This window comes from Calidris pugnax, unplaced genomic scaffold, assembly GCF_001431845.1.
Source record: "Calidris pugnax isolate Ruff unplaced genomic scaffold, ASM143184v1 scaffold287, whole genome shotgun sequence".
Lineage (NCBI taxonomy): Eukaryota > Metazoa > Chordata > Aves > Charadriiformes > Scolopacidae > Calidris > Calidris pugnax.
In genome coordinates this window covers 203,971-217,988 of record NW_015091025.1, presented here as the reverse complement: position 1 = coordinate 217,988, position 14,018 = coordinate 203,971, and the positions used below count along the sequence as shown (strand labels likewise).

The window sequence follows — 14,018 nt, the reverse complement described above, 5'->3', positions numbered from 1 at the left end:
GCACGTTGGGTTGGTGGGTTGGTTTTTTAAATAGGAGCAGCAATTTCATAGCATATTTAAAAAAAAACCCATAGCATCCAATTAATTAGAGTCACTACGATGAAGGATTTATGGAATGAAACTATAAGAATGTATTTTCCTGAATACATTCACAGTTACCGCGCTGAGGCCACGCGCAGAGAGAAAGCCATTTAGAAGCATTTGCGGTGAACGATGGAGGGACCAGCCTCGTCGTACTCCTGTTTGCTGATCCACATCTGCTGGAAGGTGGAGAGGGAGGCGAGAATGGAGCCCCCGATCCAGACGGAGTACTTACGTTCAGGGGGAGCAATGATCTGTTTAAGAAATACAAGCATTAAGTACAGCCATCTGCTGTGAAGAAAGTACAGTCGTTATAATACCAAAGCAGTGATATTTGATATTAAGAAAAGCACTGTATCTACGTGCAAGTGTCATCCCTGGTGTTACAGTTTGCCATTCACAGAATCTCACAGAATCACAGAATCTTAGTGGTTGGAAGGGACCTCTGAGATCATCGAGTCCAACCACAAAAAAACCAAACCAAAACAAAACAAAAAAAAACCCAAAAAAAACCCCACCACCAAACAAATACAAAACACACCACACCAAACGCCCACCAAAAACACCGCACCCACCAACTAAACCCCACACTCAACACCTCACCATAAACCAATAACCTTGGGCACTAGAGCATGCCCTGAAGAGCCATGTCTATACGTTTCTTAAATCCCTCCAGGGATGGTGACTCCACCACCTCCCTGGGCAGGCTGTTCCAGGGCCTGACCACTCTCTCAGTAAAGTAGTTCTTTCTAATATCTAATCTAAATCTCCCTTGCCGCCCTTTACTGCTGGAAGCAGTAAAGTTTAAAAGTTGTTATTTAAGTGTAAATCCTCAGTTTCTCTGCCTGAGTCATGTATTTGTGTATTCATGACAGGGTATGAAAAAAAAGGGAGCTAATTGCTCTGGAAACACACAGTGGCATCCGAGGAGGGCCTGGGGGAGTGAGTGACCTACGGGACACTCTTACTGGTACAGCTGCCAAAACGCCGGCAGAGCAAGGAGCCAAAGATCTGAAGCAGCAGAAGGAAGACAGGCTCCTCAGAGACTCTTCCTTTTCTGAACTTGTTGGCCGAGAACAAAACCCAGCATTTCCTCTCTCCCATCCGCACCAGCCAAAAGGGCTAAAGAAGCTCAGATGTAGCCCCAGCAGGAAATTTATGCTGCTGGGGTCCACGCTATTCATGTTCAGGCAGTTTGGAGAATTCCCCCTGAACAAGGAAAGGAGAGGAGAGAAGGTTCTCCTCTTCCAGCAACAAACTTACTCGCTGGTCAATATTTGCTAGAAGGAAGAGACATGCTTCAAAATATGTACAAAGCACTTACTCTGTAAAGTGTTACCACATTTCATCAGATTTTGGAGGACTTTGCACGTGCCAACTCAAATAGTTGACAAATAATTGCGCCGTACCTTGATCTTCATGGTGCTGGGAGCCAGGGCAGTGATTTCCTTCTGCATCCTGTCTGCGATACCCGGGTACATGGTGGTGCCTCCAGACAGCACGTTGTTGGCGTAAAGATCCTTCCTGATGTCTATGTCACACTTCATGATGCTGTTGTAAGTGGTTTCGTGAATGCCAGCAGACTCCATGCCTGGGGAGGTCACAGAAGAACATTGAGGAAACAGCTCCCTACAGAGACTTCAAATCGTTAACGCAGGACTGACAACTTTAATGTCTCTTTGGAAGAGCTCGCTCTTCAGAGCTGAGGAAATCTGGAAAGTTGTTCTGCAGCTGCCTGAATTATTTACTTAGGAGTTCCTTGGTGTTCAGCCCTCCTCTCCCCCTTACACACACAACTCCTCCTTAAAAAGAAAGCTGGGGGTGTGGGATATTAAAGTTTCCAGTGGGCCTTTGCAGGCAATCTCAAATGTCCTAAGAATTCCTTATAAGGTCTTGGAATATTTTGTTTTCTTTTTTCTTTTTTTTTTTTTTTTTTTAAATTGAGCCAGCTCAGAGACGGAACAGTCAAAAAATGTCCTAATACCCCTAAGAATGTAACTACTTTATCTATTTCTGAGCTGAAATCCTGCCCGTTGGCAGAACTGACAGCAGATTTCGGTGTGACCTTGCAGCACGTCTGCCTTCACGGCTGTCCATCAGCAATGCATCGCCTTGGCTTTGCTCCCCCAATATTTATTTTGGGGAAGCATTTGGCCTTATTGTTTGACACAAATTTCCTCCCACCGTACCAATAGCACTGTTCTAAAATATTATTTTATAAGGGGTGCTTGGACATACTTGTGTGTAGGTCCAGGTGACAAAAGGGACACAATCAAAAAGGGACTTGCTATTTATATGCAGTTGACAGAGGCAGAACAATCATTCGACCTACCAATGAAGGATGGCTGGAAGAGGGTCTCCGGGCAGCGGAAGCGTTCGTTTCCAATGGTGATCACCTGGCCATCAGGAAGCTCATAGCTTTTCTCCAGAGAGGAGGAAGAGGCAGCAGTGGCCATCTCGTTTTCAAAGTCCAGGGCCACGTAACACAGCTTCTCCTTGATGTCACGGACAATTTCACGCTCGGCTGTCAAAGAGGATTCAACCTTCAGAATGGCACTGAGAAAGGACCCAGGGTCTCTCTGTCAAAGAGGATTCAACCTTCAGAATGGCATTGAGGAAGGACCCAGGGTCTCTTCTCCCAAGGAACAGGTGATGGGACAAGAGGAAACAGCCTCAAGTTGTGCCAGGGGAGGTTTAGGATGGATATTAGGAAAAATTTCTACACTGAGAGGGTTATAAAGTAGGGGAGGTTTAGGATGGATATTAAGAAGAAATTCTGCACTGAGAGGGTTATTAAGTTTTGGAAGAGGCTGCCCTGGACAGTGGTGGAGTCACCATCCCTGGAGGGATTTAAAAGCTGGGCAGACGTGGTGCTGAGGGACATGAGTTAGTGGTGGTTTGGGCAGTGCTGGGTTGATGGTTGGGCTGGATGATCTGAAATGTCCCTTCCAACCTGGGCAATTCTATGATTCTACGTTGACAGGTTGTTCCCTTTCATCCCCCAACACCCTCCCCATTTTTTTACACAAATCCTCTGCTAGTCCTGCAGGGCACTTCTTTGTCAGACACCTTCTTGCATCTACTCAACTGCAGAACCTCCACCAGTCCTTCTAAGGCCACTAGAAACATTGTACATTCAACAGCTCTCCTCCTCGTGCATCAGCATGTGTCCTTACCAGTGGTGACAAAGGAGTAGCCCCGTTCTGTCAGGATTTTCATGAGGTAGTCTGTCAGGTCCCGGCCAGCCAGATCCAGGCGCATGATGGCGTGGGGCAGGGCGTAGCCTTCGTAAATCGGCACGTTGTGGGTGACACCATCCCCAGAGTCAAGCACAATCCCTTGGAGGAGATAACACACGAGTCATTCCCAGGTGCACATCAATGGTTTAGTGACGGTTTTGATGATTTAGTGATGGCTTTTATGGTTTAGTGATGGCTTTTGTCAGTGTTGGGTTGATGGTTGGACTCAATGATCTAAAAGGTCCCTTCCAACCCCGGCAATTCTATGTTTCTGTGATTCTATCAACACATCAAACTATTTCAGACTCTAGCCCAGAGACCTACCTGTGGTACGTCCAGAAGCATAGAGGGACAGAACGGCTTGAATAGCGACGTACATGGCTGGCACATTGAAAGTCTCAAACATAATCTGAAATGCAATTAAAGTAATTGCGTTAACGCCAGGGTTTTAGTTTAGTTGAAGCAATTTACTGAAAGAGAGGGGGAAGATATTCCTATTTCTTGGTGGTTGGTAATAACAAGGAAGGAAAATACAAAACCTAAATTGAAAAATAATTATCCTACAAGACATCTCCCTGTATCTGGTCTATATCTTTAACGTATGGACACATGCACATATTAAAGATAATTTAGTAATAGGCTTGGGGATAAAACCAGACTAAGATGCCATAAAGCTTGGACAGACTGAAGTACTCCCATTCAAAGCAGATACACTGATTTTCTAAACTAAATGTAATAATATGCACAGTGGTCACTGTGGACTTCCCATCTTCCCTAACTAAGAGACAGACTTCTGGGCAGCACGACTAATTGAAATGTTGAAGTTCCCACTCTGTTGAATACACAAAGTTCGAATTATTACATAATAATTCCACGCATATTCCATTTAGTGAGAGCTCACCTGGGTCATTTTCTCCCGGTTGGCTTTGGGATTCAGCGGGGCTTCAGTCAGCAGAGTGGGGTGTTCTTCAGGTGCCACGCGGAGCTCGTTATAGAAAGAGTGATGCCAGATCTGAGGACAATGGGAGAAGGCAAAGGAAAGAAAGACCATCAGCCAGCAGCACAGGATCATTCCAGCCAGGCATTGTGCTCCAGAGCCCTAGAGATACCTAGGAACCTTTCTCACTCAGCTATTCTTATTGCCTCCAGAGAGATCACCAAAGTAAAGCAAAGCACCATCCTTGTAATATATGACTTATTTTAAGGACACGTAAGTTAATGTAAATAAATATGTTATTCTTACAGTAGAAGTGACAGAGCAAGACAGACAGCCTTGGTTCCAGCAACACTATTTTGATAATGATTGAAAGGGAAACAGTCCCGGAACAACTCTGGAACACAAGCCAACCCATGCAGTAGAGGTCAATAGGTCTCTTGAAGGCAGTTTCATCTTTGGGTTTGTAGAGGCCAGCCCAAGAATTCACAGAACCAAAAGAAGGCAAATAACTGGTTAGTGAGGCTGAAAGTCACCTCGTGTTTAACACCTCCACATGACACTCCTACCAGCTGTAAAAACCTGAGGCCACATGGACCACAATGAGGAGGTCAATACACCAGGAAGAAGTGAAACCACCAGACACTTTCTAAAGGCCACTTTCTAAGCTTGCTTTCAAGCTGGTGGTGATCAGAGTCCAGTTGATAAGCTAAGCATCTGAAAGGTTTTGCTTCCAAGTAAAAGCTACAACACTGTGGGGGTCAGTCAGCCCTGTGTGACTCCACAGAGTGTTGTGATGTCCCGGCTATTCCAAATAGCCTTATTTCCAGACCATGACATTAAATAGAGATACCATCTTAGAAATCATACCAACCATACAGACCATGACTATAAAAATGGTTCCTGAAGCCTTTCCTCCAAATACCAGCTCTGAAATGGGTGCATTGCACTGCAACACCCCTGATCTTTCAAGCATTACACCTTCTGTGTGTGAGCAGTGTCCTTCACACCAGATTCACACACACACTTTGCCTTTCTGCAGAAACAGCCTCTTTCTTAAATTCCATTTCCTCCCTAGCAGACTGAGGCTATTCCCTTTCTTTCCTTCCCCAGCCCCTCCTCCAGTAATTAGCAAAGATTTATAGGTCACACTGGAGTGAAAGAACTCCCAATAACTACTTTGATGCACTCCTGGTGGTACTTCAGCTTTAGAAGCAGGTCAGCCCTTGCCCTTTGCTGGGAGCAAGCTTCTCGTTAAGCCACACCTGACAGCGTGATGCTTTCATCTGAAACGTAGTGGATATTCCATAAACATTTGGTTTGAGTATTTCTGTTTACCAGCGACACACATCAACTTTTGGAAGCTGAAGTACCTTCTCCATGTCATCCCAGTTCGTAATGATGCCGTGCTCTATGGGGTACTTCAAGGTGAGGATTCCCCTCTTGCTCTGAGCCTCGTCCCCTACGTAGCTGTCTTTTTGGCCCATACCAACCATCACACCCTGCAAAATAACACAAAGGGAGTCAGTCCCTCAGGGAGGGGTGTCACACAGTAGATAGACCATTAGCTGTGAAAAAAATCCGGTTGCCAGTCATACGAGTTACAAAATATAAATACTAATGAATGGAGAATTACTTGTTGCTCTTTAATTGCCACGATTAAATGTTTAGTTCACTTAAACCTCTGGAGTTCATGCTTCCACTACAGTTTAAGTAAACCCAACAACTACAATGTCAAATGCATCGCGATAAAGTGGAAAAACAAGGTTGGTTTAATGTTCATTATTGCTTAGGGATGAACTGCCCACTACACTATAATAAAGAGTAAAAGTAGAAAGTGATCTTGTGCCATCTAAGGGTCAAGACAGAGCAACACTGTCCCACTGTACACTTTCCACAGCTTAGATTTCAACATTTTTTATTCTTCTTTTTGAACACTAACATTGTCGTTAGAGCCAGACAATACAAACCTGCTAGTACAGCCTCCTTGTCAGGTATTTTCATGGATGCTATAGAAATGGTCTATGGACCAGAAGCCAGAAAATACTCTGGATAAACACAAGTCTTGATGTTTAAGTCAGAAATACTGGGGAGAAATAGCACGTAGTAGGATGCTTTGAGTGCATAATACTCTTATCAGAACTTAGTCCCTACAAACTCCAAACTTTGGCATCTCCAACTCTCTTGTCTTAAAAACAGGCAACCTGGATTTGCAGTTTTTGATGGGATGATCCTTCCTCCAGGGGACTAATACTATCTGTGATACATGACCAGGAAAGAAAAGTTCTAGAAATTTGTATTTATTTTCACTGTGACTGTAGGACTTGTTTTTGAGCAACTAATACTGTTCACGTGACCAACAGAAGCTGGCATTTGAATATATTTTTTTAATTATATTAATGCCCAGAGGCCTTAATTAGAGCTCCATCCCTCGCTGCTATACTGAAAGGCAGACATTTCTCCAGCCCTGAAGAACTTAAAATGCATTTGCTGGGAATATAAAGTGCCACATCTTACAACCAGTTTACCTCTTTCCACTTCACCAGGGCCTCGGATGCCACAGAAGAAATTAGGTGGATCCGCTAATTAGGTGGATTAGCTTGTTGTGGCCTAGCCAAGCTGCTCTAGGTCATGCTGGTGTCGATCAGGCTCAGAAACTTTCTGTATTTAACATCTCAGGTAATAAATGTATTTTGCAAGCTATTAAAGTCAAGAGGAATGTGTCAGATACTCGAATGGAAACCTGAAAGCTAAAGAAACTCAGCCCCATTTGTGACACAGTTAAATGAATAAAGGGACTGGAAACTTGTCCTTTCTCCTTTACTTTTCCACACATCACCCATCATCGGCTGTTAGGGCAGCCAAAATTTCCAGACACTTCTCTATTGGGCTTTTTTGTTGTTTTTTTTTTTTTTAAAGTAGCTTCACTCACCAAATTCTCTGGGTGATCCAAAATTAAGGGGCAGGGAAAAGAGGGCATAGAAGGGAGTGAAAAACGTTAGAAAGTTTCCTTCCACACAGCAAGAGACCTCCTTTGCCTGGGGTGAGTGCTCTGCTGCCCTGGAAACACAGGTCACCCAGGGCTGGGCTAGCAACCCATGGGAAAAGGTGGCCCTGGGGTGGAGGGCTGGGGCCAGGGCAGCAAAGCCTTCCACAAACCCAGTATGGAATTAACCAAAGCAGTTCATCACCTGGTGCCTGGGGCGACCCACGATGGAGGGGAAAACTGCCCGTGGAGCATCGTCCCCAGCGAAGCCGGCTTTGCAGAGCCCAGACCCGTTGTCACACACCAGGGCAGTGCTGTCCTCTTCCTCACACATCTTCTACCTCAACCTCCTCAGGCCCTCCAGGCAGAAAACAACCCTAGGAAAACAGCAGGAAAGAATTAAAAACTTAAATAAACAGCAAAAAAACCGCATAATTCCTCAGGCCCTCCAGGCAGAAAACAACCCTATGGAAACAGCAGGAAATAATTAAAAACTTTAAAAAAAACAGCAAAAAAAAACCCCATACTCGTGTGGAAACCAGCACCAGCAAAGAGAGGGATGGCAGCGGTTTGGCCATGGCAAGGTCTACGGGGCCACCCGAGGGAATGGGCTTCCTTTGGAAAGGGGGAGAGGTTTCAGCCACGTCTGCTGGAGGGCTGGATGCACCAGAGATTGTCCAGGGGATTCCAGAGGAGACTCCCAGTCCCACGCCACGGGCAGACGTATCGGGGAGCAGCAACTCTAAATTTGGTCACAGAAAACCCAAATCTGGAGGTGGGTGGAAGATAAAAGAGACCGCTGGGCTGGGAGCTGCAAAGCCAAAGATGCCTTTGCGTCAGATTCGGCACAATTTCCCCCGTTTTGCTATCACCCCAACAAAGCCCTGGCACACGTGGGAAGCTCTCAAAGGTCAGAGCAGGTTGGTCTCCCCCATTCAGTCTCAGGCTTCCCCAAAAACCAACCCCACTAAATGCTCTGCACACACCAGGGGCATTTTCCCAATGGAGATGTTAACCCACTGGGTGAAGGTGGCCAATGAAGTTTACATTTAACCTTTTAAAAGAGAGGACTTGTTCCCAATTAAAAAGGGGAAAAAAAGAAAAAGCTTTTTCCAGGCCTCCCGGAGTCACCCAGAAAAAACAACCCACTTTTAAAGTGAATTCAGGGACAGTGTGTGTTTTAAAATCAGGCCGTAGCGTGTGCTCCAGCATCATTTGAGAGCAGTTAATAAACTGCACTCGTGGAGCAGCAGAGCAATTCATGTTGGCTCCTTGTCTCAGTAAGAAGCAGCTCTTTTCCTCCTCTGGCAACGGGCAGATAATATGGGTAATAAAAATGCTTTGAAGGCTTTGTATTAGAGTCGATTACAGACACAAGCCCCGAATTCCAGGAGTCAAGCACAACTATTTGCTCACAATTTATAGCGTGGCAGGGAATCACTTGGCTCGCTCCGAGCCTGGGGCTTCCAGGCAGAGTCCAACAGCTTGTGCTGTGTTAACAGCTAAGGGAGACAGCTGCCATCCACAGACAGTCCCCAGCCTCCTCCTGCTGCAGGAATACTGGGAGCACTGGACAAAGTGGGAATGGGGTCAGGGAGAGCCGTGGCTGGTGAGGAAAGGAGCCCCCGGCCTCTTCAGCCTCTAAAACGCACAGAAAAAGCAGAGAGGACTCTCCCAAATCCTTCGTTTGGGATCCCCCAGCTTTCCCCAGCCAGCAGAAGGACAGGAGAATCCCAGCTTGACGTGCTCCAGGTATGTTACCATTATCATATCATTAAAGGAAAGCAGTAGGTTGCAATCTCTGTATTTATTAGGCTCCTGGGAAAACAAGCTCTTTACATCCGAAGACGTCCCGAATGGAGCGCGATTGTTATCTGGCATGAATGAACAGGCTGGTTTGGACAAACCATTTCCTAATTAGGAAGCAGGCTTTTCCACCGCCCGCTTTTGGGAGGGAGTGGGAGGTCAGGGGGGGTTTGCTCCAACCCATGCAGCTCAGGCTGTGCCAAAAACCACTTGGGGGAGGGGGAAGGAGAGGGCAGGAAAGGCTACGCTTCTGAGCTCAGCGGCCTCTAAATGAAAACCATATTTAGTAATAAAGCACAAAAAGCTGAAAAATCCAAGCGCAGTGATTTGGGACGGGGCGCTCTGCTGCCAGGCAGCGAGTTACGGCTCAGGGCTCCCCATGGCACGTGGGGGCAACATCTCACAGCAGCAAATGCCACTCTGCACCGTGGAAGGAAGGAAATTTTTCTCCCAAGTAATTAATGACAGTATTTAGACTCTTTTTTTCCTACTTGCTTTTTTTATCTAAAGATAACCAATCCCCTTGCCGATCTCCACAAGATGTTAAGAGAAGTCCAGCCCCACAAGAAATCCTGTGTGCAGCCTGTTCCTTAATGAAATGCTTGGCATTTTATATGGCAGTAGTTTGACATGCAGAGAGACAGGGCTGAACACACACACATCCACACAGAGACAGGGCTGAACACACACACATCCAGACAGAGACAGGGCTGAACACACACACCCCCTCATTACAGCCTGTTAGACATCGCTCATTTGCACAATTCCAGCTCTTCTTACAGCCACATTCCTCAAAACACTCGCATCACCTCACACTGAGGTAAGAGCACTAAGGCAATCCTGCTGAGAAACACCACGATATACCCCTTCAGGAGCTCTGTTCTGCCCCCAAACCGACACCCCAAGGTCACCTGGGTTCATTTAAACACGAATAAAGCTGTAATTCCAGCTTTATTCCAGCTTTACTGTCTTGGCACAGCTGCTGGAGCGCCGGGGGAATCAGCAAAACCACCAGGCAGCACTTTTCCTTCCCTTTCACAAGTGCCATTAAAATAAAGACAACCCAGCAGAGACATGACAAGCATTTTATCAACCTGACCCCAGGAGTGTGTTTGCTGCAGCCCAGCATCACCTCCTCCCAAACGGCTCCCCTCTGGCACGAGTTAATTGGCAATTGCAAATCAGGGCACTGGTTGGGTGCCACTTACCCTGACAGCGCTGGGCTGGGGAGGGATGTTCTGGGACGATGCTCTCTCTGTCCGAAAGCCCGGAGGTTGGTTATATACCCCCCCCGGCTCCTCTCCTCCCACCCGCCTCCCAAACAAGGAGCAGAGACAGGCAGAGACAGAGCCGGAGTCTCTAACAAAACCATATAGGGACCTTATCCCAAAAATCCTCTAATCCGGGTGGCCACGGGCCCTGGGTCTCTTCCACCGCATTCCAGCGCGGAGCTCATGAAACGGGAGGAGACTTTCAGCTGTGCAAGATAAACACTTTCAAAACTTCAGGAGAGTTGCTAAAACAGAGAAGGAGGGAGCGACAGGCACCCTCTGGCAGGAGGAACACGTGTTCAACCAGGAGAGGTCCAGGGCTCTCCAGGGTGACACCCAAGATCAATGGGAAGAGCGGTCATTTATAACGGGGGAGGCGTTTTTATAAGAAACACTTTGCTTTCATTAAAGATCTTGAGAAAAAAAAAAAAACAAAAAACACAACAATGAAAATATTTCTGGCAAGCTCAACAGTCTCTTTGAAAGCTCATTTTTTTTCTTGCGTGCTAAATTTTCCTGTATGCTAAATTACCCGTAGGTAATGAAAAAAGCACCTGCTGTGGTACAAGGTTCACAGCAAAGCCTACAAAGGTTGTGAAAACATTCTGTTAACAGATCCTTAGGGTCCCCTCTGGACCACGATGGGTTAGAGTCCATCCTCTTTCTCCATCAGTTCATTTTCAAACCCCCAGGACCCCGGGGGGCAGCTTCGCCCCAGCGCTGCTCCACGGATGGCCACAAGGCTGGACCAGGGTAAGCTCATCTCAAATTGTTCCTAATTAAGTTGTTAAATTTTACAACATGCACCCCCCCCCATCCAGCTCTTTTCCACTGGGCATATTTTTAGCGCATAAAGCGAGGGTTCTCACTGCACAAGTTATTTTCAGCGCTGGGCTGGATTCTCACAGCTGGAGCCAGCTGTTCTCTGGGCAGGGAGACTCCAACAAAGCAGCCCCGTCGCACTCAACCACATTTTGTCAGTGAGTTTGCACCAAAGACCAGAAATCAGCATCTCTAAACTCCTCCGAAGTCCTAAACCATTACAAATTCAAAATTGCCCACAAGCCACGGAAGATGAGAGAACCCAAGTGAGATCCTGGCTTTGGGAGGAGCATCGTGTGTTTGCTGCCTAATTGAGTGGTTTTAATGCACGAAAATCTCCCCTAGAGCCGCGGCAGCAGCTTCTCTGCTGGAGAGATTATCAGGACCAGGCCACTAGTAGAGAGAGCAGAGAGGCAGAATTATGGACTTGAAGGCCAAAAGGAATTTAACTTTTAAGGAAAGGAACTTTTAAGGAATGTAACTGCCTTGGAGGGTCAGAAACAGAAGCTAGCAAGTGTTGGAACATGAGCCATGCAAAAGCTATTTGTTATTTCACTCCCAGTGAAGCATCAGCGCAAAAGATAAGAGATATTAAAAAAAAAAAAAAAAAAAAAAAGAAAAAAACCCCACCAAGGTAAGAAACCTACAACAGCAGATATAGAGAGATTCTTTTTTGCACATCTCCAACTGCCACTCCAAGGACAGCCAAACCCAAATTCTTCGCTTTCAAACAACACTGCAAAACACAGCTGAGAAAAATTACATACCTCACATAGAACGTATGGTATTAAATAAGGGAACTCAAATTTCACACAGCAGAACTCTTCACCACAGTTACCACATTTGATTTTGATACAATTGCCTCCTAGACCAGAGGAAACATAATCCAAGGTTTTCAGAAGCATCATCTACTACTTCTCTTTGGAAATCCCAAGACTGGGACAAAGATTCAAAAGAATCCAAACTCTTTGTCTTAATGAGAAGAGGTTCAAACTCCCCAAAAAGCTTACCGGTGATGATGCTGTAGTGTATGAAGCACACATGAGACTGCAGAGCCAAATAACGCTTCAGCAGAACTGGTCCACCACCATTCACAGTTTTCTACAAGAGGTCCCTGTGGCATTACAGGAGGCCACGCAGATACCACAGGCACTTTGGATCTCTGTTAAGCTTCTCCATAGCTTCTCCATAAACTCAGCCTGGTGTGTACCACCATTACTGGTGGTGGCAATGGTGGCAGCAGCCCCTTGGCTGCGATGAGGAATGCTCATTTGGGTGGGGATCTCACAGAACCGTGCCTCTGGTGGGCACCAAAGATGTGGGAATCCCAGCTTTCAGGGTGCTCATGAAAAAGATATGGGTGACACAGAGTCTCAGTCAGACCAGGCAGTTGTTGATAAAGAGGAAACACCAGCTGTTTGAGGGGATCTACCATATGAAGGGTATTTGTTAGAGCTGGTGTGATGCAGACCAGAAGGGAGAAGTAAACTGGAGACCGACTGAGCAGCAGTGACAGGCACACAGGAACACCACAGCAGGGAACCATAGAATAGTTTGGGTGGGAAGGGACCTTAAAGACCCCCCAGTGCCACCCCCTGCCCTGGGCAGGGACACCTCCCACCAGACCAAGTTGCTCCAAGCCCCCTCCAACCTGCCCTTGAACCCCTCCAGGGATGGGGCAGCCACAGCTTCTCTGGGCAACCTGGGCCAGGCTCTCACCCACTCCGCAAAAAAGAATTTCTTCTTGAGATCTTATCTCAATCTCCCCTTTTTCAGTTTAAATCCCTTTCCCCTCATCCCATGGCTCCTCTCCCTGATCAAGAGTCCCTTTCCATCTCTCCTGGAGCCCCTTGAGGGACTGGAAGGGCCTCTAAGATCTCTCCACAGTCTTCTCTTCTGCAGGCTGAACAACCCCAACTCTCTCAGCCTGTCCATGCAGAGGTTGCCCAACGATGACTCCAGCACACAAGGGAGAGTCCTCGCTCAGCTGGTCCCTGGGGCGTTACGTTATGGAAGGTGCCGGGGTAGGAAGGAAGGAAGGCAAAAAGGTGAACTATACAAGGAAATTAGGTCAGTGCAGCTCAAGGGACATTGCAGGTATTTGTTTTCTTTTTAGTGACTCCATGCTCGAGTTATGACCACACAGATATTACTACAGATAAAAATACATGGGGGAAAAAATGACATTAGTAGTTTATACCTTTCTTCTCAGAAACACAGGTCACTGCCCCAGGGGTAGGGGCAAAGGGGAGAATGTACTTGGCATGAGACAGGGGTAAGAACCTAAAGAGAACTGAACAGAACAAATCTTCTGAGAACCGAGCCCAAATGCTGGGGATCAAACCTCTGAACCTTCTTCTATGGACAAGTACCAGTTTAGCTCAAATATATATATATAAACTTTTTGCAAGAAAAAGAACACAACACCATTCCTGAGAGTAGTCTGGCTTCCCCTCTGGAAGCCACTTCCATCACCACTTTCTGCTGCCTGTCCTTCAGTACTTACCCTGCTCATTTGTACAGAAACCCCCACAGCACAATGTGCCCAGAGTGTCCATGCCCTGAGCTTCTGGTTCTTTCATCGTATCCATGGCCAAAACCCATGGGTTTTATTTGGCTTCCCCTGAGAACTTTTCTTTGTCCGGGCTAAACCCTTTTGCAGTCTCCATCACAGCAGCATCTCCAGAGTATCACCAGAGAAAGGAAAATAAGAAGAAAAAAGTAATTTTGCCTCGTTCTTTCATCCCCTTTTCCCTGCTCTCTTTATAGTCATTTTACCAAAGCTCCCACAAGATGTCAAGATGAGACACCAGTGTAACAACTCTTAGCTACGTGCTCTTTGGCTTTCAGTAGGTTGTGCAGATTATTGTTGTGTGGAC

At 46.4% G+C, this 14,018-nt stretch overlaps 1 protein-coding gene across 1 annotated transcript; it reads right to left on the bottom strand.

The window, feature by feature from the left end:
• Positions 1-43: 43 nt before the first annotated feature.
• Positions 44-10,299, bottom strand: ACTA2 (actin, alpha 2, smooth muscle, aorta). Its single transcript, XM_014955859.1, has 9 exons — positions 10,255-10,299; positions 7,446-7,617; positions 5,628-5,756; positions 4,222-4,332; positions 3,645-3,729; positions 3,258-3,419; positions 2,414-2,605; positions 1,491-1,672; positions 44-335 (listed from the first exon to the last, which is right to left on the bottom strand). The coding sequence occupies exons 2-9, from the start codon at positions 7,572-7,574 to the stop codon at positions 192-194; spliced, it is 1,134 nt and encodes a 377-aa protein (XP_014811345.1). The 5' UTR covers positions 7,575-7,617; positions 10,255-10,299; the 3' UTR covers positions 44-191.
• Between the last annotated feature and the right edge of the window lie 3,719 nt (positions 10,300-14,018).

Coding starts and splice junctions, on each gene's coding strand:
- ACTA2 (XM_014955859.1), bottom strand. CDS start 7,574: ATGTGTGAGGAAGAGGACAGCACTGCCCTGGTGTGTGACAACGGGTCT. Junction 3,730..4,221: donor ACCGGGAGAAAATGACCCAG/GTGAGCTCTCAC, acceptor ATTGCATTTCAG/ATTATGTTTGAGACTTTCAA. Junction 3,420..3,644: donor TGCTTCTGGACGTACCACAG/GTAGGTCTCTGG, acceptor ATCTCCTCCAAG/GGATTGTGCTTGACTCTGGG.